The 17,781-nt window shown below is 30.8% G+C and overlaps 1 protein-coding gene across 2 annotated transcripts; it reads right to left on the reverse strand.

The window, feature by feature from the left end:
- Positions 1–1,858: 1,858 nt before the first annotated feature.
- On the reverse strand, positions 1,859–17,700 carry LOC143241003 (DNA-binding protein RFX6-like). 2 transcript variants are annotated; one of them, XR_013022134.1, is made up of 8 exons: positions 17,211–17,700; positions 10,233–10,291; positions 9,239–9,383; positions 6,680–6,774; positions 5,367–5,481; positions 4,721–4,844; positions 3,965–4,049; positions 1,859–2,434 (listed from the first exon to the last, which is right to left on the reverse strand). XR_013022134.1 is itself a non-coding variant. In XM_076484409.1 (8 exons), exons 1-6 carry the CDS (start codon positions 17,215–17,217, stop codon positions 4,726–4,728), a joined length of 540 nt encoding a protein of 179 aa, XP_076340524.1. In that variant the 5' UTR covers positions 17,218–17,700; the 3' UTR covers positions 1,859–2,434; positions 3,965–4,008; positions 4,721–4,725. The 2 variants fall into 2 exon arrangements, 1 of the variants encoding a protein (XP_076340524.1); XM_076484409.1 differs by having other exon boundaries at positions 3,965–4,008.
- Between the last annotated feature and the right edge of the window lie 81 nt (positions 17,701–17,781).

The following is a 17,781-nucleotide window of genomic DNA, read 5'->3' on the forward strand; positions in this document are numbered from 1 at the left end:
TAAGAATCCACTTAATTAGTAAGTTGGATGCTTATAAAATTTGTAAAAAAGTTCAGAAGTAAAATGAAAAAGGGCTAAAGTGGTAGAAAGCAAAATTTAATGCCAAATAGATATTTTTTTGCATTAGGATCATGTCAGTTACCGGGTCTATTCTTGAATATATTCTGGTACACTGATGTAAGACAGATATGAAATGAAATATACGTTAATCACAAGTTACAGAAATGTTATGCAGAGTTCAATAACATGGATTGCTAGCAAAGGGAAACAAGCAAATATGTACAATCAAAGCAAATATTTTTGTTAGAGGTGTAATGTGTTTCACAACTGACCTGCTTTTATGCTCTTTTGGAGTCAAACTAGTTGCTCTGGTAAGAAGAAGGCTTCTTAAATATGTTCACTTAGGATATGGACTGGAACAAGGCACACCCACTCAGACAAGGGGAGAAGAAAGAATAATGTAATGCTGTCCTTTGAAGCCAGTATTCTAGTGCACTGTCTTACAAGCCTTAGAACTTACATCAGCAACTATTCCAGAGGCAAAGAATCCCAACCTGCACCAACTTGTACAAGTATTAATTTTGCCAATCAATGTGTGTTTCTCCCAGTCCAAGGAGTATTTGCAGGGTCAAACTGTTACAAGCTTCTGTGAGATGTTATGAGATTTTTACACTAAAAGGAATCTGTTTTGGAACCTTTATTATATATTATTTATGAAAACTATATGGATATTTTCTTATAAATTCATAAAAAAATTGGTAATGATGTTAAGATTTAGGGCTAGAGATGTGAAAAATGAAATTCAGTTTTATCAAATGTAATGCTATGAACTTATGGTAAAGTGATTTGGAAAGAAAATTTATTGCATAAGAAGAGCATTGTATTGTAGAAAAACTCTTGGGCTACTCTTATACCAACGAATGATGGGATTGATCATCACTTTATAATGTCTCCATGACTTAAAGGGTGAATATGTTTGGTGTGAGGGGGATTCAAACCTGCAACCTACACATTGCGAAGTTGAGCACCCTAACTATCTGGCCAGCAAGGGCCATTCTGCAGTTGTGTGTAGCTGTTGTAACGTATGAAAGGAATTTCAAAATGCAAAAAGAGAATACTGTTGCAAGCATTTACTATAAATAATAAGAGAATAAGAACATATTGTAAATAATATATAGTTGGTATTCTAAAGTGTAACAAAAGTTTCTGATGGAATATTAGAGCTATTGCAATGGAAAACAAAATGTTCTTCTGTTAAAAGGTCCGGCATGGTCAGGTTGGTTAAGGCATTTGACTCGTAATCCAAGGGTCACTGGTTTGAATACCCATTGCACCAAACATGCTTGCCCTTTCAGCCATGGAGGCATTAATGTGATGGTCAATCCCACTATTCATTGGTAAAATAGTCCAAGAGTTGGTGGTGATGACTAGCTGCCTTCCCTCTAGTCTTACACTGCTAAATTAGGGACAGCTAATGCAGATAGCCCTCAAGTAGCTTTGCATGAAATTCAAAAACAAACAAACATACCTTCTGTTAAATATGCTTGTTGATTGTAATGCTATGATTTATTTATATTTAATATATCATGAAAGATAGTAATAGAAGGAAAAAAAATGAAGAACCAATCAGCCTACTATTAATTTTGAATTAATTTTTATTCTAGTTTTTTCTTATAAAAATTGTTACATTTTGGTGTTTTTCTTTAAAGGTCACTTCAAATTAAAATGTTTTAACATCAATTTGTTTTGCTAATTTTGATCCAATAATAAAAATTATTAGGTAAAGCTGGACCTAAGTATCTGGAAAATTATAATTACAATGTAAATTTAAAAAATATATTTTATTATAAAAGTGAGTAACAGTTCTAAGTTGTAAAATTCATGTCAAACATAGAAGATCTGTAACTAATATAGATTATATGAAAGACAGTTACTTTGATAGGAATTAAACAATATTCCAATAATTAAGCGTTTTTTGTCACTTTAAATATATATAAGAATGACATTCCATATTTCTTAAATACAAAATGATGGTGTTCACATTATTAACTCTCAATGTTCAGAAGGGCTTTTGGTCAGGACCAAATATCTTGTAAAGCACGTTTAACACAAAATGTATTTTTTTCTCTCTCTCTGTCTGTTAAAAGACATTCTCACATCAACATGCTGACAAAGAACACATCAAAACAGTCAACATCCAAATCAGGTGATTAATTTTTGTTTCCTAAACTTTATATCCATGGCAACTTTTCCTACAACTCTGTTGCATTATAACTACCAAAAGAAGAAAGGGGTTTAAACAGTACACTGATACTATGGAGTTCGTCTTCTTGAAAAGCCAACGTTTCAGCAGACTGGAAATAGTTTAAGGAACCTTCTTCAATTTTTGAAGCATTGTCCATAGAGTGTGATGTCAAGTTGTGTGTGTTTTGACCTTCAAAAAAAATAAAATTTATGTATTTCAGTTTGTGTGTTGTAATGTCAGACGAACTTGTTTGATTCAAAATTCTCATTTAAAAAATATACTTATTAAAGTTCCCATAAACCAAATAAGACTGATAATTATTCTGTCATGGAGAACATTTATTATTTATGATTTGTATGCATTAAGCTAGTATAGCGACATATGAAAACAAAATATCTACTGTGAGATAAGGCTTTTATTTAAATGTTCTATGTGCTAAGATTTCCTTCTGTAACATGATTTTCAAAGACCCTGTATAACTTTATGCACAGCATTAATGATTATATCAAATGTTATTTTTCATGTTAAGCTAATAAACTCTTGGTCATAATAAAACGTATGATCTTTTTATTTATTAAATTAGCACCATTTCTTATGAATTTAACTGATGTAGTCTTTCATTGAAACCAATGTGTCAATAATTATATTAGGTTTTATTAGGTTATACTAGAAAAGTAGATAGTAGAATTGAGAAGTAAAAATATTGTGAAAATGCATATGTCTTTGGTGCTGTTCACACTTTTCTTAACGAGAGAATTATTTTGCAGTTAATGAAAAGAATTTTGTCAAAACACATAAACTCAGAATTTCAACAAACTGCCTTACTTAAAATCTCAAACAAGTAACGCATAACTAGATTTTAATGTAAGAACATATATATGCCTATATATATAGCTCCTTTGACATTTGACATCAAATTTTGCTTGAGCTTCTGATTATGTAAATTTGACATAATTACAGATAAAACAAATATTTCAATTCTATATTTTGATTTTGTTTTCAAAAATGTTTTATAGAAGCAAAGAAGGATAGTATCTAGCATTAATCATAATGTTAAAATTAGGAAAAGTGCAAAATATGAATAAATTATTTAATTTTCATGAAAAACTACAAAAACAAAATATTTTATGTGCCTTCAGATATTACTGAGGTATAAAAAAGTCTAAAACTCTATTTTTAATATTTGGAAACATTTTTTCCTTCATATAGATTAGGTTTTATGAATGGTACTAATATCACGAAAATGAAAAATTCCAAATATTTTAGAAACCTAACTTATTTGTCAGTATATTTAATTGTTACAATAATGTTTCTAAAATTGAAACCAGTGAAAATTTTTTAATTTATTAATAGCATAAACCCCAGTAAATTTTACAGATTAAAAGCAATAAGACATCCCACATAAAATTACAGGTGTATATATCCCAAAACCTTTGACAAGAAAGTTAAATCCAAAGCATCTACTGTTAATAATGATTATAAGTAAGCAGCTTTGATTATCAAAATATCCAAGACACATCAAAATTTTGAAATTTTAGGAAATTTTCAGGTCAAAGAAAGAATTAACTACAGGTACCAGGATACTGTATGTCATAAATGAAACGAAAGATACAACAAGTATTTAAACAGTAACTATGGCAAACTAACAAATATGGATCTTGCATATACATTCAGATTAATTTTAAAAATTACACAGTGTTAAGAAAAAAAAATATTTACTTAACATTTGAGGTTTTGTGGCTTGGACGTTTTCTTCTTGTTTTCTATAATTAAAAGCACTTGGAAATTTTTTTTTTAAAGTCATCTGTTAATTAGAAACCAAACACAATGAATGAAAGACCTTAAGCAAAACTGACATTTTTAATTAGCGAAACTGGGTGTAAACAATGATGAAAAACTTTATAGATACATATAAAATGGATGTCTTAAAATAATTTTTCAATTGATTCTAGGATTAAAGATTACAATAATTATAATCTAGTATTTCACTTCATAGATCTATTAAATTACATAATTACTAAAATAGAACATCACTCATACACATTACATCTTCAAATTTTTTTATGAACACAGACATGCATGTTCAACCACAAAAAGTAACGTATTTATTTTAGACATTGGAAACTGCATTAAATATTTATAGTTTTGGAGCTTTAAATGAATATGTGAAATACATATGGAACCAAAAAGATCTACACAAGATAGATCAATATTAGAATACAAATATTGAAAATAATAATTGGAAAATCACAAGTTTAGAAGGACTGAGACATACAAGAAAAATCTAAAAAAATGCTAAGATATTTCAGGTTTAAAACTAAAATCTGGATTACATTTTGTTATGTTGTAACATGAGGTTGTTTTCTTTATTTATATTTAAAATCACAAGAAAGTAAATTTATACAGTGATTAGGTACATATAAATATTGTTTATTTTGTTATTAATCAGTAGTTTCAAAAATTCCATAAACCTACCATAATTACTTGCAAAAAACCAAAAGTTGCTGTAGACGTTTGTCGTTTTGTTGTTGCCTGTGGAAGGTGTCCATAACTAGCAAGATATACTCTTCTAAAGTAACACACAACAACTGAAAATACCCTAAATTGAAATAAAAAATTGAGAAAAATTTTTAATTTCCATTATTAAAATGCAAATTGTTTAAAATATTAAAGTATCACATCACATGTATCTATTTTAAAGCTTTCAGTCCAATTTTATTTTATTTATTTAGAATAACCCAATCAAAGACACATATGTAAACATTTATTTTATTTTTAGTTATATTTTCTTAATATTTTCTACATTACAAATATTTCTCTACAAAACTGACAGTATACAAATTTTATTTTAAGATTACTTGTTAAATACACTGCATATAGAGTATGTATTTGTTTATTCTATACTCACAAAAAATGTATAAATTACAGAAAGATATCAAATCAGAAAATAAAGCTGTATAATATTCTGTATAGTCCGTGTAATGTTCACAAATATAGAATATTATTGACTGTTTTAATGAATAAAAACTTTATAACCTAATCACTTTGGAAAGGTGAACCTTTTTTTTCCAAACATCATGAATTGACAATTTTAAAATATCTTCCTTATTGCACTCCTTACCAAAACTAGAAGCCTTCTGTAAAGTGAGTTCCCTTAGAATTAAAAATATTGTGAAGAACCACAGCAAAAATATATCTTTTTCCATTGTAGTTAGGAAACAGTCTTCTTTTCTTTGCTGAAGTAATTAATAAAACAATTTCATATTAAATAGTTTGATTATTACAGTTTTCTATTTTAATAGTATGCCTCTATAAAAAGTGAATAATCAGTAGGTATGTAGGAAATGTTCTTTGGTTATTAGTATGTAGCTCCATTAAACAAAGGTTAATTAGGCAAATTACTAATGATACATGAGAGATTTACAAATATTTAAGTCTAAGAATAAATACACAAGACTGCAAAATAGCATAAAAAAACAGACAAGATAAAATGTTAAACACCAAAAATGTATATTGGAGGAACTATTTAAGAGACAAAGTATTGAGAGAAGTATATGAATATATGACCTCATACAATGAAAATGAGTGAAAACATATTTGGTAGGATAAACAAGTTCTGCTAAAAGCAGTTCTTGTTTATGTTTAAATAGGCCAATATAATTTTGTAAAAATCTATCACTGTATGACAAATTCTACTTTTAGTGTAAATGATATATATCTGTAATAAAAACTTTATAAATATAAATAAAATGTAGGAAGACAAATAGAAAGTAATATGGTTTATAAAGTAAGTCTTGGTTTCTGGTAATACCGCAAAAGTTATATTAAACATTTTTTATTTTTCAGGACTTTTTAATTGAAATAATTATATAAATATAATTGTTTAATACCTCTTTATTTCCATCTAATTCCAAGGACATATTCACATTTTTTCATATAAACCTTGTATTTTTCTTACTGTACTACACAGTTTCTTCCAAAATATATTAACAAAAATAACAGTATAATATGTGTACTATAAACCATACAACATATGCCTCATACTATTTGGTAGTGTGCATTATTGACACATTGCATACTATATCATAGTGCTCCATATATATGCTCAGTTTCAAAACTTACAGTCTTGTTGTTGTTGAATCACAAACATCATCTATATTGAAAAAGGTTTTATGGATTTGATCAACAATCAGCTCAAATAATTTCTCATTATTTAATGATTCAAAAGTTGGAGAAAGCTCTTCCTAAATAATCATTAATACACAAACTAAATGTAGGTGATATGTGAAGTTTTACTACTGTTTAACTCAAGTACATATTTTGTTTTTGTAAACACGAAATAAGCAATTTTTGTATCATTTCTGTTGAAAAGTTAAAAATAATTTGTAGTAAGAACTACTAATAACAAACTTAACCATACAAGTAAATACACACCTTTCCAAATAATTCTTTTATAATACCATCCACCAATTCTGTGAATTCTTCAATATTTGCTTGTTTTTTCAGTAGATATAAAACTTGTGAAAAACCTGTTTTAGGAAAAATGAAAGCTATTAGGTATAATGAATATAAGTATAAAGAGATTGTAATGTCATTCTATAGGTTTTTGGTTAGACTATATTTGGAATATTGTGTTCAACCTTAGACTCCTTATCTCAGGGTTGTGAAGAAGGTTACACAGTGGACATGCAAACCACTTACTATCTTTTTTGTTAGTCCTTTAAAAGTATGCAGGTAACAGAGGATTGGAAATTAGTTAATGTAACTCTTCCTTTCGAAACAAGCGATAAAAATTGTTCCAGTAAATTGAAACAAATTAATCTTACATTAGTTTTGGAAAGTCTTTTAAAAGATGCTTTGCAATATCACTTAAATTTTAGAATTTTATTGGACAGTCAATATGGTTTCACGAAGGGAAAATCACACCCTACAATTCTTGCTTGTTTGTTTTTTAATTGTGCACTATCTGCACTAGTTATTCCTAATTTTGCAATGTAAGACTATAAGGGAAGGTACCCAGTCATCACCACCCACTGCTAACTCTTGGGCTAATCTTTTACCAATGAATAATGGTATTGACCATCACATTGTAATGCTTTCACTGCTGAAAGGGCGAGCATGTTTGGTGTAATGGAGATTCAAACCTGTGACCCTCATATTATGAGTCCAGTACCATAACCACCCGAGCAACAGGTCTTTTGACATTCTTGTTAAAGGTTGCTGCTTATGTAGATGAGAGTGAGAGTGTTTATTTGTTGTATCTAAATTTTCATAAAGCATATAACAAAGTGTCCCATAAAATATTTGTAAAAAATTATCTCTATAGGTCTGGAGGATAAATTAGCAAACTGGATAGAAGAGTGACTGGATGAAGGAATAAGGACTGCTGTTCCAAATGGAGTTCAGTCAAACTGGATTAATGTCACAAGTGGATTTTTACTTATATTAATGACATACATGAAGGAATGGTCAGTAAATTTCTTAAGTTCCAAGATGATATTAAGGTCTTGGATGTTACTGGCTGTGAAGAGGATGCTGCTGAATTACAAAAGGATTTAGATCATTTAGTGAGTTGGCAAATAAATGGCTGATGGGTTTTAATGATAATAAGTGCAAGATAATGCATGTGGGTTATTATAATTTGCATTATAAGTTTAATTAGATGGGAATAAACTTAATGCTGTTATGAAGAAAAGGGGTCTTTTTGTAATAATCAATCATTTTCTAAAGCCAACCATGCAATGTGCTATTGCTAGTAGTAGGGCAAATAGGATTTTAAGTTAAATTTATAAAAATATTGAACACAAGCCTGAAGATGCTATAATTTCATTGTATAGGTCACTGGTTAGGCCACATTTGAAATACTGTGTTAAATCTTGAGCTCTTCACCTCAGGAAAGACACTGAATTATTGGAAAGGGTTCATAGAAGGGTTAATAGAATGGTGTTTGGGATGGAGGGATTGTCATACAAGGAGAGGTTGAAATCTCTCAAACTGTTTTCTTTTTAAAAAAGATGAGTTAGGGGAATCTGACTGTATAAGATTTTAAAGGCAATTGATGGTGTTGATTCATTATCTTGTTTCTTATTCATTGGTGAGAATAATAGGACTAGGGGACAAATATAAATTTTGGCAGGGAAGGAGTCATTTTCAGCTAAGACAGTTTCATTTTTCTAACAGGGTGGTTGGCTGTTGGAATATATTGCCTTCAGATGTAGAGGCAGTAAATTTAAGTGAGTTTAAGAAAATGCTTGATAATTATATGAATGGTAAGGGCTGACTTTAAATTGTTTTTTCTCATTATTTGAATTTAGTTTGGAGGATGGAATAGCCAAGATGGACCAATAGGTCTCATGTTGTCCTACAACATTATATTATTGTTATGTTATAAATGTTTGAAAAGATTCTGAGGAGCTGTATTAAGATGATAGCTGGGATGAAAAGGTTATCATACATATCTTTGTACTTGTTTTCTTTTGAAAGACGAAATGTTAGAAGGAATCTGATCATGGTGTTTAAGATTGTTGAGGAAATTGACAGTGCTTATGTAGTTATTTTTGGCATATTTAATGGTAAGACTACAGATTACAAATATAAATTTTGGCAGGAAGACTTAAGACAATTATTTTTTATAGGATGTCTGGCTTCTGAAACAGGTTACTTTCAGATGTGGTGCATGCAGTTAATTTAAGAGAATTTAAAGGAAAGCTTGATTAATGCTTCAGTGATAAAGAACTCACTTTAATTTTTTTCTTAAGGTTTTAATTTTTGTGGATAGGGCAGCCTAAATGGACCAGAAGGTCTTTTGCTGTTCTTTAATGTTATTTTATTTATTGTTTACATTGTTAAAACAAAATAATGGGCACACATACATATTTACACCAACCAAATAAATTTGGGAATGTCAAGTTTTTCACATCATTCACTGATGAAGTGGCATTTATGACTTGACTCCAAGTCTAAAATTCTTTATGGAATATAAAATTTACTCACCTTCTTTAATTCTATTTTTCAATTGAACATCAGGGTTCTCGCACAGAAACATAGACTCAATGGTAATGTTATCCATACTTATATTTTCTAAGTCCTTAATCATTTGATGTACTTGTTCTTGGTTAGCTAATACCAAGGAAGTGCTCTGGAAAATGTCATATTACAACTCTTGTTTTTACAAGTAAGACTAATATTCTCTTAACTGCAAATAATAAATAAAAATTGTAAAAATTAAAATAAATGAAATATAAACATGTATTTAAGTTTACATAACATCGTAAGAACAAGGTACCATAATAACATCTTACAATAGTAATCTTTCACAAAATCAAAGATTTTAGATTTGCGTAATAAGCAAGAGCTAAAACATCAGAAATTGTAATCAAATATTACCCTTCTTCAGAGAATACTCTGTCTTTTATTTAATTGATTCTCACAAATGTTTGTGAACTCTTCTCAATGCTTTTAATCATCTTTCATAAATTTGTTTTTAAGCATAAAGTCACAAAAATAGGTTTCTCTCAATCATATTTATGGTTCTCAATAATACATTGTATTTAAAAAAACTAACAGTATCAATGCAATGTGTACGTGGATCAAATATTATCTTCATAACTGACCAAATGTTATTTTATGATTAGCTGCAGACATTAAATCTTTGATGGTGTGGCAATATGTGTTTTTGCAAACTCAACACTTTTAGAATAAATAACATTTAACAAAAAGTTTATTGAATACCACACGTGTGAAAACATTCATACATTAAAATTATGGAGTAGACAGCTATTGTTATATTCTTTTGTTTTAAAAGCAAAAACAAATTTACTGATTTTAACATCACTTTTGTGCCTTTATGAATGTTCCATTAGTTACTATTTTTGAGAACATATTTGATGATTTATTGGTGTTTTTGCCTTAATTCACATTCTGTTTTGTTATGAGGACTCAAGTCTGGCACTACAAATCTGGGTATACAAAAAGACATAGAACTTACCTGAGACAAATGTATGAAACATAATTGTCTCTTCATAGTTCCTAAAAATTCATGGAAAACTAAAAAAAAAAATTCTATAATTAACAAGTTATAATAGAAATGTTTAAAATTTTAAATTAAGGACATAAGCATGGAACATTCTAAAAATATACCATACTCATTTGTCATTCTTCTATAAATAAATTACTTTATAACACACAGTCATTTCCAATAGGGCAAGAGTAACTCATTTTTAATAGTATATTTATGCAGAAAGTGAAGAATATTATTTTAGTATGTCAAGCTTATGTACTTTTTTTAAATTACTCAATTCTTAAAGAACAAACAGAACAGTGGAAGAAAAGGATTACTTTAGTGCTCAGGGTAAGATTAATGAGCAGCATGAACATATAAGAAAACACTTAGTGAAATAGTTTGTTAGTTTTAATAACTGAGATTAACAATTTTATAATATATATCCTATCAATGAATAAATAAATTCAAACACCTCCTTATATCATTAAGGGTCACAGAATACAACCATGCCACAAACAAAACTATCAAGTCGATTCATCATATTTTTGTGAAGATACATAGTCAAACAATGTGGTAAAAATCATCAGGTCATGGCCATGAGTTATAATACTGTAGGTATGAAATTTCTTACATTTTTATTAAAGTCCATATAAGCAGATTAAATTATTATAGAACACCTTTTGACAAGACAAATTATTTTCCTCTATTTCTGTCATTATAACAGAAGCTGTGAAACCCACTTTAGTAATCACCTGTTAATTTGCAATATATATATTATCTGAATGAAGACTACATCTTTCTACAAACTACTAAATATTATAATGTAACACTACAAACTTAGAGCAATGAGAAAAATTCCAGAGCTTCGAGTAACGTGACATCAATTCCCAACAACTGATCTAAACAACAAATGATTCAAAAATGTTATTTAACCAAACTTGCAATAAATTGCTTCTAAAAACAGTAAACTTACGAATCACACTTTGTAACTACAGAATTCATAACTCTGGCATTAAATTTAATTGAAACACTCATGTATATCTAACAATAAGTTCCCTTCATGAGAAATATTAACAATATTTTTTACAATACATGCAAAGATTGGTTTCAGTTCATACATAGCCTCCTTATATGTTCTGCACAAACACTGCAGTCCTCTTGTTAGTGTCTCATTGTACAGGACTTCTGGTAGGGCTTCACATTGACAAAATACCTGTTCATAGTCCCAATCTTCTGCTGTACAAGATCTATCTTGCCTTGTTTATCTGCAAAAACATCTGCGTACTGGGACAGCAGTTCTTGTAGGTCTGTTTTCTGCTTGACAGTCAGTTTTTCACTTAGGTTGATGGTTTTTAATATATTATCTCTGCTTAGTGATCTTAGGTCTAATAGGTTTTCATCTTCTACGAAAATGTCATTATTTTAATGGTTCTGTATCCATGACTACCACACCTGCCATATTCATTTGAGACTAAATATCTGCACCCATTAGGTCGTCTTTCTTCTCAAAGTACCTCTTTAGCAGATTGGTTTGGTATATATTTGTCTTCCTACCCACTTTCACCTTATAGTCCATTATATTTGTCATTTCATGCACCTCAAAAGGTCCTTTCCACTGCAGTTTATATTTATTGTTATCCATAGGTAGCAGAACCAAGACCTTCTGTCTGGTCTTCAAATGTCAGTTCTTGGTTTTTTGCCATAAACGTGTTTTTGATTGTCTTTGATATCTTTAGCTTTCCCAGTAGAACAACTTTGATAGATTTGGTACAGTACTCCTTTCTGATCCTCTATTTTGCAGATTCTCTTACCCTTGATCTTGTGTTCAACCTTCTCACTGATAATGTCCCAAAGTTTCTGAAGGGAAGGATCTTTCTTCTGTGCTTCCTTCAGTTCCCATAAACATTCACATGGAATATCACCTCTCAAGGTTTGATGTCTTGCTTATTCTTCTTTCTTTCTGCTCTAGTTGTGACTGCAGATTCTTCACTGGTCTCCTTTTGTCTGCTTCCTTCAAACTTCTACCACCTAGTACATTTACAATCATCAAGTAACAGATGGGTGTCTTCATGAGTGCATTATAATGTACTGGTCGATCCCACAACTTGCTGGTACAAGAGTTTGTGGTGGGTGTTGATGACTAGCTGCCTTTGTTTTGGTCTTTCAGTGATAAATTTGGGGTAGCTAGCATAGAAAACCCTTGTGCAGCTTTGTGCGAAATTGAAACCAAACCAAAATTTTCACTTTTACTAAATTATCTGCTAATTTGCATTAAGTGTGTCTATATACATATATATATATATAAATTTCGAATGTCCAAGTAAAGTGACATAAATTCACAACAATTGAATATACAAAAAATTATTTGTAAAAGGTTACATACGCAAATCTATGATAAACTATCACTCCTCAAATACTACATCTAAATCTACATGTTTCTCTAACATCTTATGAATATAAATATAGCCGTGTGATATTCAAAAGTAAGAACACAGTTAACTGTTCATTAAAACAATGAGTGATTTGTAGATGAAATGTTTGAAAAACAGAAGTAGTGACTCATTACAGCTGGGATGAAAACAACAAGTTTTGATGTTAAAATAGGCACTACTTATCACTGGTTGACCATACGAGTTGGAACGCTATTATGTTGTAATTAAAGTTAAAGTAAAGAAAAAAATGTAAATAGAAGAGTAAAGCGAAAAACAGAACTATATGGAATTAATCTAAGATTACAGTAAAATTCACATAATAAAGAAAAAGTTAACACACGATCAGTGGGTAACATTATTTGACTTAATAAAAGGATGAAAATTAACTCATAGAAATCACAAATCAATGTGATTGAAAATACCAAAACTACTATCACAATTCATATTATTTCTGTAACTGGCCAATCATAAAATTCAGTAAACATCTTTTGGAAGTCTCTCAATCTGTTCTACACAGCAATTACAGAGCAATTTCATGTATACAAGATAAGATCAATATACTTACCCAGTGAAACACTGCATAGTTTCCTTGATCATAACTTGCTACAAAAAGTTACATCTAGAGTTGATTGAATTGGTTTGGTATTTATATAGATTGATGCTTAGTAGAATTATCAAATATATGTTATCAACTGATGTGAACATATTATGCAGAGAATAAAATTAACTCATGTATCAAAGGACAAACTGGATTATTCAAGCAGGTTGTCACATGCGTTTTCTCATGGAAAGGTAAAGAGAGAGAAGGTATCTTCTAAAAATTCCTCAGAAGATCAGTGGAGTTCCTCAGAAAAAAAGTGTGTGGTAGATAAATACTGTAGGAGAGACGTAAGGGTAAGAAAGTGAAGAGTAAACAGGGCCTGAGATAAACATACATGATTATCAGGTTAGTCTCTCATACTGGTAGTAATGATACTCAATTGCTGAGAATCAAGAAAGGGGTAATCTGTTTGATGATAAGTCAAGGCAAACTAAACTGTGGTTCATGGAAAGTGAGGCTTGCTAGCCTGGCTCATAACTGAGGCTTGCTAGCCTGGCTCATAACTGAGGCTTGCTAGCCTGGCTCATAACTGAGAAACAAAATCAGAAAAAGGAGAGAAAAGAAAATTCTGGAAGGAATAGTTGTCATGTAAAAAGGTAGGAACAGGATTGTAAAAAATCAGAGAAAGAGATTAAATGAAACAAGCCTCAGAAATCATGTTAGGCCTACCAAATTATACATGAGAGGTGCAGGAAGACAGTATACTGAGGAGGAGGTAAAAAGTTGTCAGAGTTCTCATTATCACTAATAGGTTTAACATGTTCAGGAGAAAGTTGAACACTATCGAGAGAAGAAGGTAGACTCAGATAATGTTCAATCTCTCGATAAGTTAAGGACGAAAATTCTCAGCTGAGTTCCCGTATCTGAAGCCTGTGTAATTCTAATGATAGCAAGTAATAGAATATCCAAAGTAGGTAACAGTATCATAAAATTCGAAAATTATTAAAATAACAATAATAAAAATCAAGGTAAGTTCTTACTAGAAACTTCCAAAAATTAAAGAGTAGAAAAAGATATAAAATATCTTTCCATATCATATCACAACACTAAGAAGAAAAACGTGTGATGAGAGTGCAATCAAATCATGTCTTGAATATAGCATTGCCTTGTGAGAAGTGATAGTTTGGTATAATTGAATAAAGGGAGTCGTGTGTCAGGAGTGTGTGAACTTACACTTGATGATTTGCAGGTGAATTGCAGTTGAAACACGATAATCATGGGGGAGTACAAAGCTTGTGGCATGCAACAAAATGTTTTGCATTTCGAGGGCAGCACTGAATGAGAATGGCAATATATGTGTGTTTAACCAAGAAATGTACCACATTGGAATTTAACATTTCTATATGATACAGAAATATATACAATAAAATATTAAAATATTAAATATTTCTTTAAACTTATGAATATACAAGTAACAGAGGAACAATATAATCTGAAGTATCTGGAAATAAATAACTATTTTAAATCTACACAAAAAAAACCTTGGCATTCGTTTTTTTACAACAATAACCAGTAGAGATTAGCAGGCACTCTTTGCAGGTTGTATCACTCCATCTGTTCATTTTCAGCAGTGGTATCTCCCTGCTGCTCAAAGCAAGGCGAAATAATGCATTTTATCAGATGAGCTCCACCTGTATCAAAATTACGATGTGTGAGTGTTTTCTGACCAGTAAATTTTCTGGTCCCAGAAACACATTGGCAAATCCCATGAAAAATACACAGAATTAATATTGCTGTGTTCAAATTCACTTACAGACATCACATGCTTTGGAACCTATATATTTATTCTTAGATTTGGTACAGTGGATGTAACACTAATTATACACCACTTGTTTGCATCACTTCTGCCGCTTTTACTATGGCTATTCCAGCTAGAAGATGAAGAGCAAATTATTTGTAATTACAGTATTGACACAACACACACTAAGACAGGTCACTGTTTGAGTTCATCCAGATTGCTTCCCAATAATGATCTCTTTCTCTTATACCTATAGTGTTTTCTAGAGTATAAATGTAGATCCATTAGCAGTGCATCGGATTTATCACTGCAGAAAAGGTGACAACAACTAGATGGCATTTATAGTACCACAAAATATTGCTAACAGATTAGGAGAACTTCCTCATTATTTTCCACTTATACTGTTTCTGAACCTAATCTGGTTGGCACTAACTAGATGATTGCAATTAAACTTTAGTTTGTTAACAGTAAAAGCAAAACTGGGTGAAAGTTTCTGCCCCAGGATCATCCTCAACATACAAATGTCTAAACCCATATCAGAGACAACTATCTTTTCTCAACACATAATGTTATCAAAATGAAGTAATCTCTTTATAGGGCACCTGACACATGGCAAGGTTGAGTATGGCCCACAGTCATGGACATCTTGCTGACCATCTGGAAGCCACAATCACTGTACCATGATGCTTTGCAACACCTACTTCAGTGGAGCATTGGAAGAATTGATTCATTACATCTACAGTTCTAGATACTGTTTTTACAAGTAATAATACACAGCTACAATTTCTAGTTCTGCTAGTTTCATCCATTGCACCAGCATGCAGCTGAATATGACCATTTCAAACCATGTCACCATCGAAACCACCTCCATGTGAGACAAAATATCCTTTAGTCCCATGTGGTACCATATTGACATTTTAGGAAACCTATCATATCCCTTTTACATAAATATTCAGTTTTTGAGTTTTTATATATGCCTTTCAATATCTCTTTGAATCTAAACCATTCATTTTGTACCAAATCATTTTTGTAAGCACAAGCATCACTTCAGTTTCAAAGTTTTTTTCAGCATTATTCGAAATTTTTGTGAGTTTATTAGTAACAGCCCCAACTGCTGGACTGCATCATAAATAGAAGGTTCAAGTATAGATCACAGATTGTCGATGATGATTACATTTTGTTGTATAAGTCTGTCAGTAGTATTCTGATGAAGTTTCTCTATGTATTCACTCATCAGCTACTGAAGGAATCGTTCTGAAAGAAAACAGTTTATACTTTTATGCACCCATTATTCTGGTCTAAAGTGTTCACCTGTAATTTTCATCATCTTTCTGCAGCTTATTCAGTCTAGCTAAAGTAGACCCCGCTAGTGATTTCACTTGACTTAATACCATATTTTCCTGCTGAAATCCACAATACTTGGACTTAATTATAGAAATCTATCATTTTAGTGCTGTTAAACTATATGTGTAGTGATTCAGCTGCTACATCTGTTCTACCTCAGAAAGTGTTGCTACAACAATAGGATATCTCAGCATGAATTGAACTTCTCATGTGCAATCGTCTCCTAATGTATAGTTCTTTGTCATAAGAAATGTTCTGAATGTTATGCAGTTTGCATTACAGAGCTGCTGAAGAAATAACACAAACTGTTTTAATGGCATAGCCACACTGAAGTACAAGTTTGTGGGCCATGTAGTGTGTCTGTAAAACAAAAAGTTAAAACTTTGACTTAACTTGCACACTTACACCAGCTCTGTGACCTACCATAGTATCAGCTCCACCTGTACCATTTTTTCATGTCAAATGTTGGGTAATTGTATTGGGTTTGTCACCATCACACTTTACACTTCATAAGTAGGATGTCTCGAAATTGTTTTCATGCACCAGTTATTGTACACAAATGACTAACTTTTTCCTATATAATATGACTAATCTGTCGTGACATCATAAAATTTACATTTCCGAAACTTTCCACAATGTTTGGTATGATATTCTGCACTTCATTGTCCAAATTAAAATTTTCATTTCAGTTTTAAAACCAATCAGGGAACAAAAATCAAGAAGTTTATTTATTGTTTCACTTAGAAGCTCTTACTTTGCACGCTTTTAGGTTTCATTTTTACACTTGGTATTAACTGTATCTGAATGATCACTGCTCTGTAACTTTTAATTGTAAAAATCTGTAGTACCCATCATTTTCTTCTTTCCAACAACTTTACGTTGGTGACAAAAGGTCGATTTGAGTCCATCTGCTGTTGTGTCAATCTCTAGTCATGAGCACAGTATCCAACATTTAATTGTCATATAACCACCTGAAAAAGTTTTGAAACTCCATAAGAGTGTTGTGGCAATTTAGCTTATTTCTTGACATTTCAAATTTTAATTTTTTAATACGCTTTATATAATGTTGGCACATTCTTGCTGGTCTATATTATCATGAGTTAGACAACTTATTACAACTTGCACAATTTTGTAATTAACATTGTGTTATTCTAGACATTAATTAGTGTTCCTTTTCTGACTTCCAAAGTTATTTTCTTATCTAACTGCCACTCCCGTCCTACCATATTTGATTCAAATCTTTTCCTCTCTCTCTATGTATTGATTTCTGTGAAACAAAATAAGCCAGTATTCTTCAATCTGTTTTAAATTGTATGGAAAGAGAGGGAGGTAAGACTTTTTTTTGAAAATCTATTTGTCATGTGGCGATTTTAAACGTGGCACTTACCGTATGTTTTTTATGGGTTGTCCATTCTGAAA

Source organism: Tachypleus tridentatus, chromosome 2 (assembly GCF_004210375.1).
Source record: "Tachypleus tridentatus isolate NWPU-2018 chromosome 2, ASM421037v1, whole genome shotgun sequence".
Taxonomy (NCBI): domain Eukaryota; kingdom Metazoa; phylum Arthropoda; class Merostomata; order Xiphosura; family Limulidae; genus Tachypleus; species Tachypleus tridentatus.

Bases quoted from the DNA above. Each gene is read 5' to 3' on its own strand.
- LOC143241003 (XM_076484409.1), bottom strand. The intron at 9,384-10,232 runs GTAAGTTCTATG...GACATTTTCCAG, and splicing joins GTTTCATACATTTGTCTCAG to AGCACTTCCTTGGTATTAGC. The intron at 6,775-9,238 runs GTGAGTAAATTT...TTCCTAAAACAG, and splicing joins GAAAAATAGAATTAAAGAAG to GTTTTTCACAAGTTTTATAT.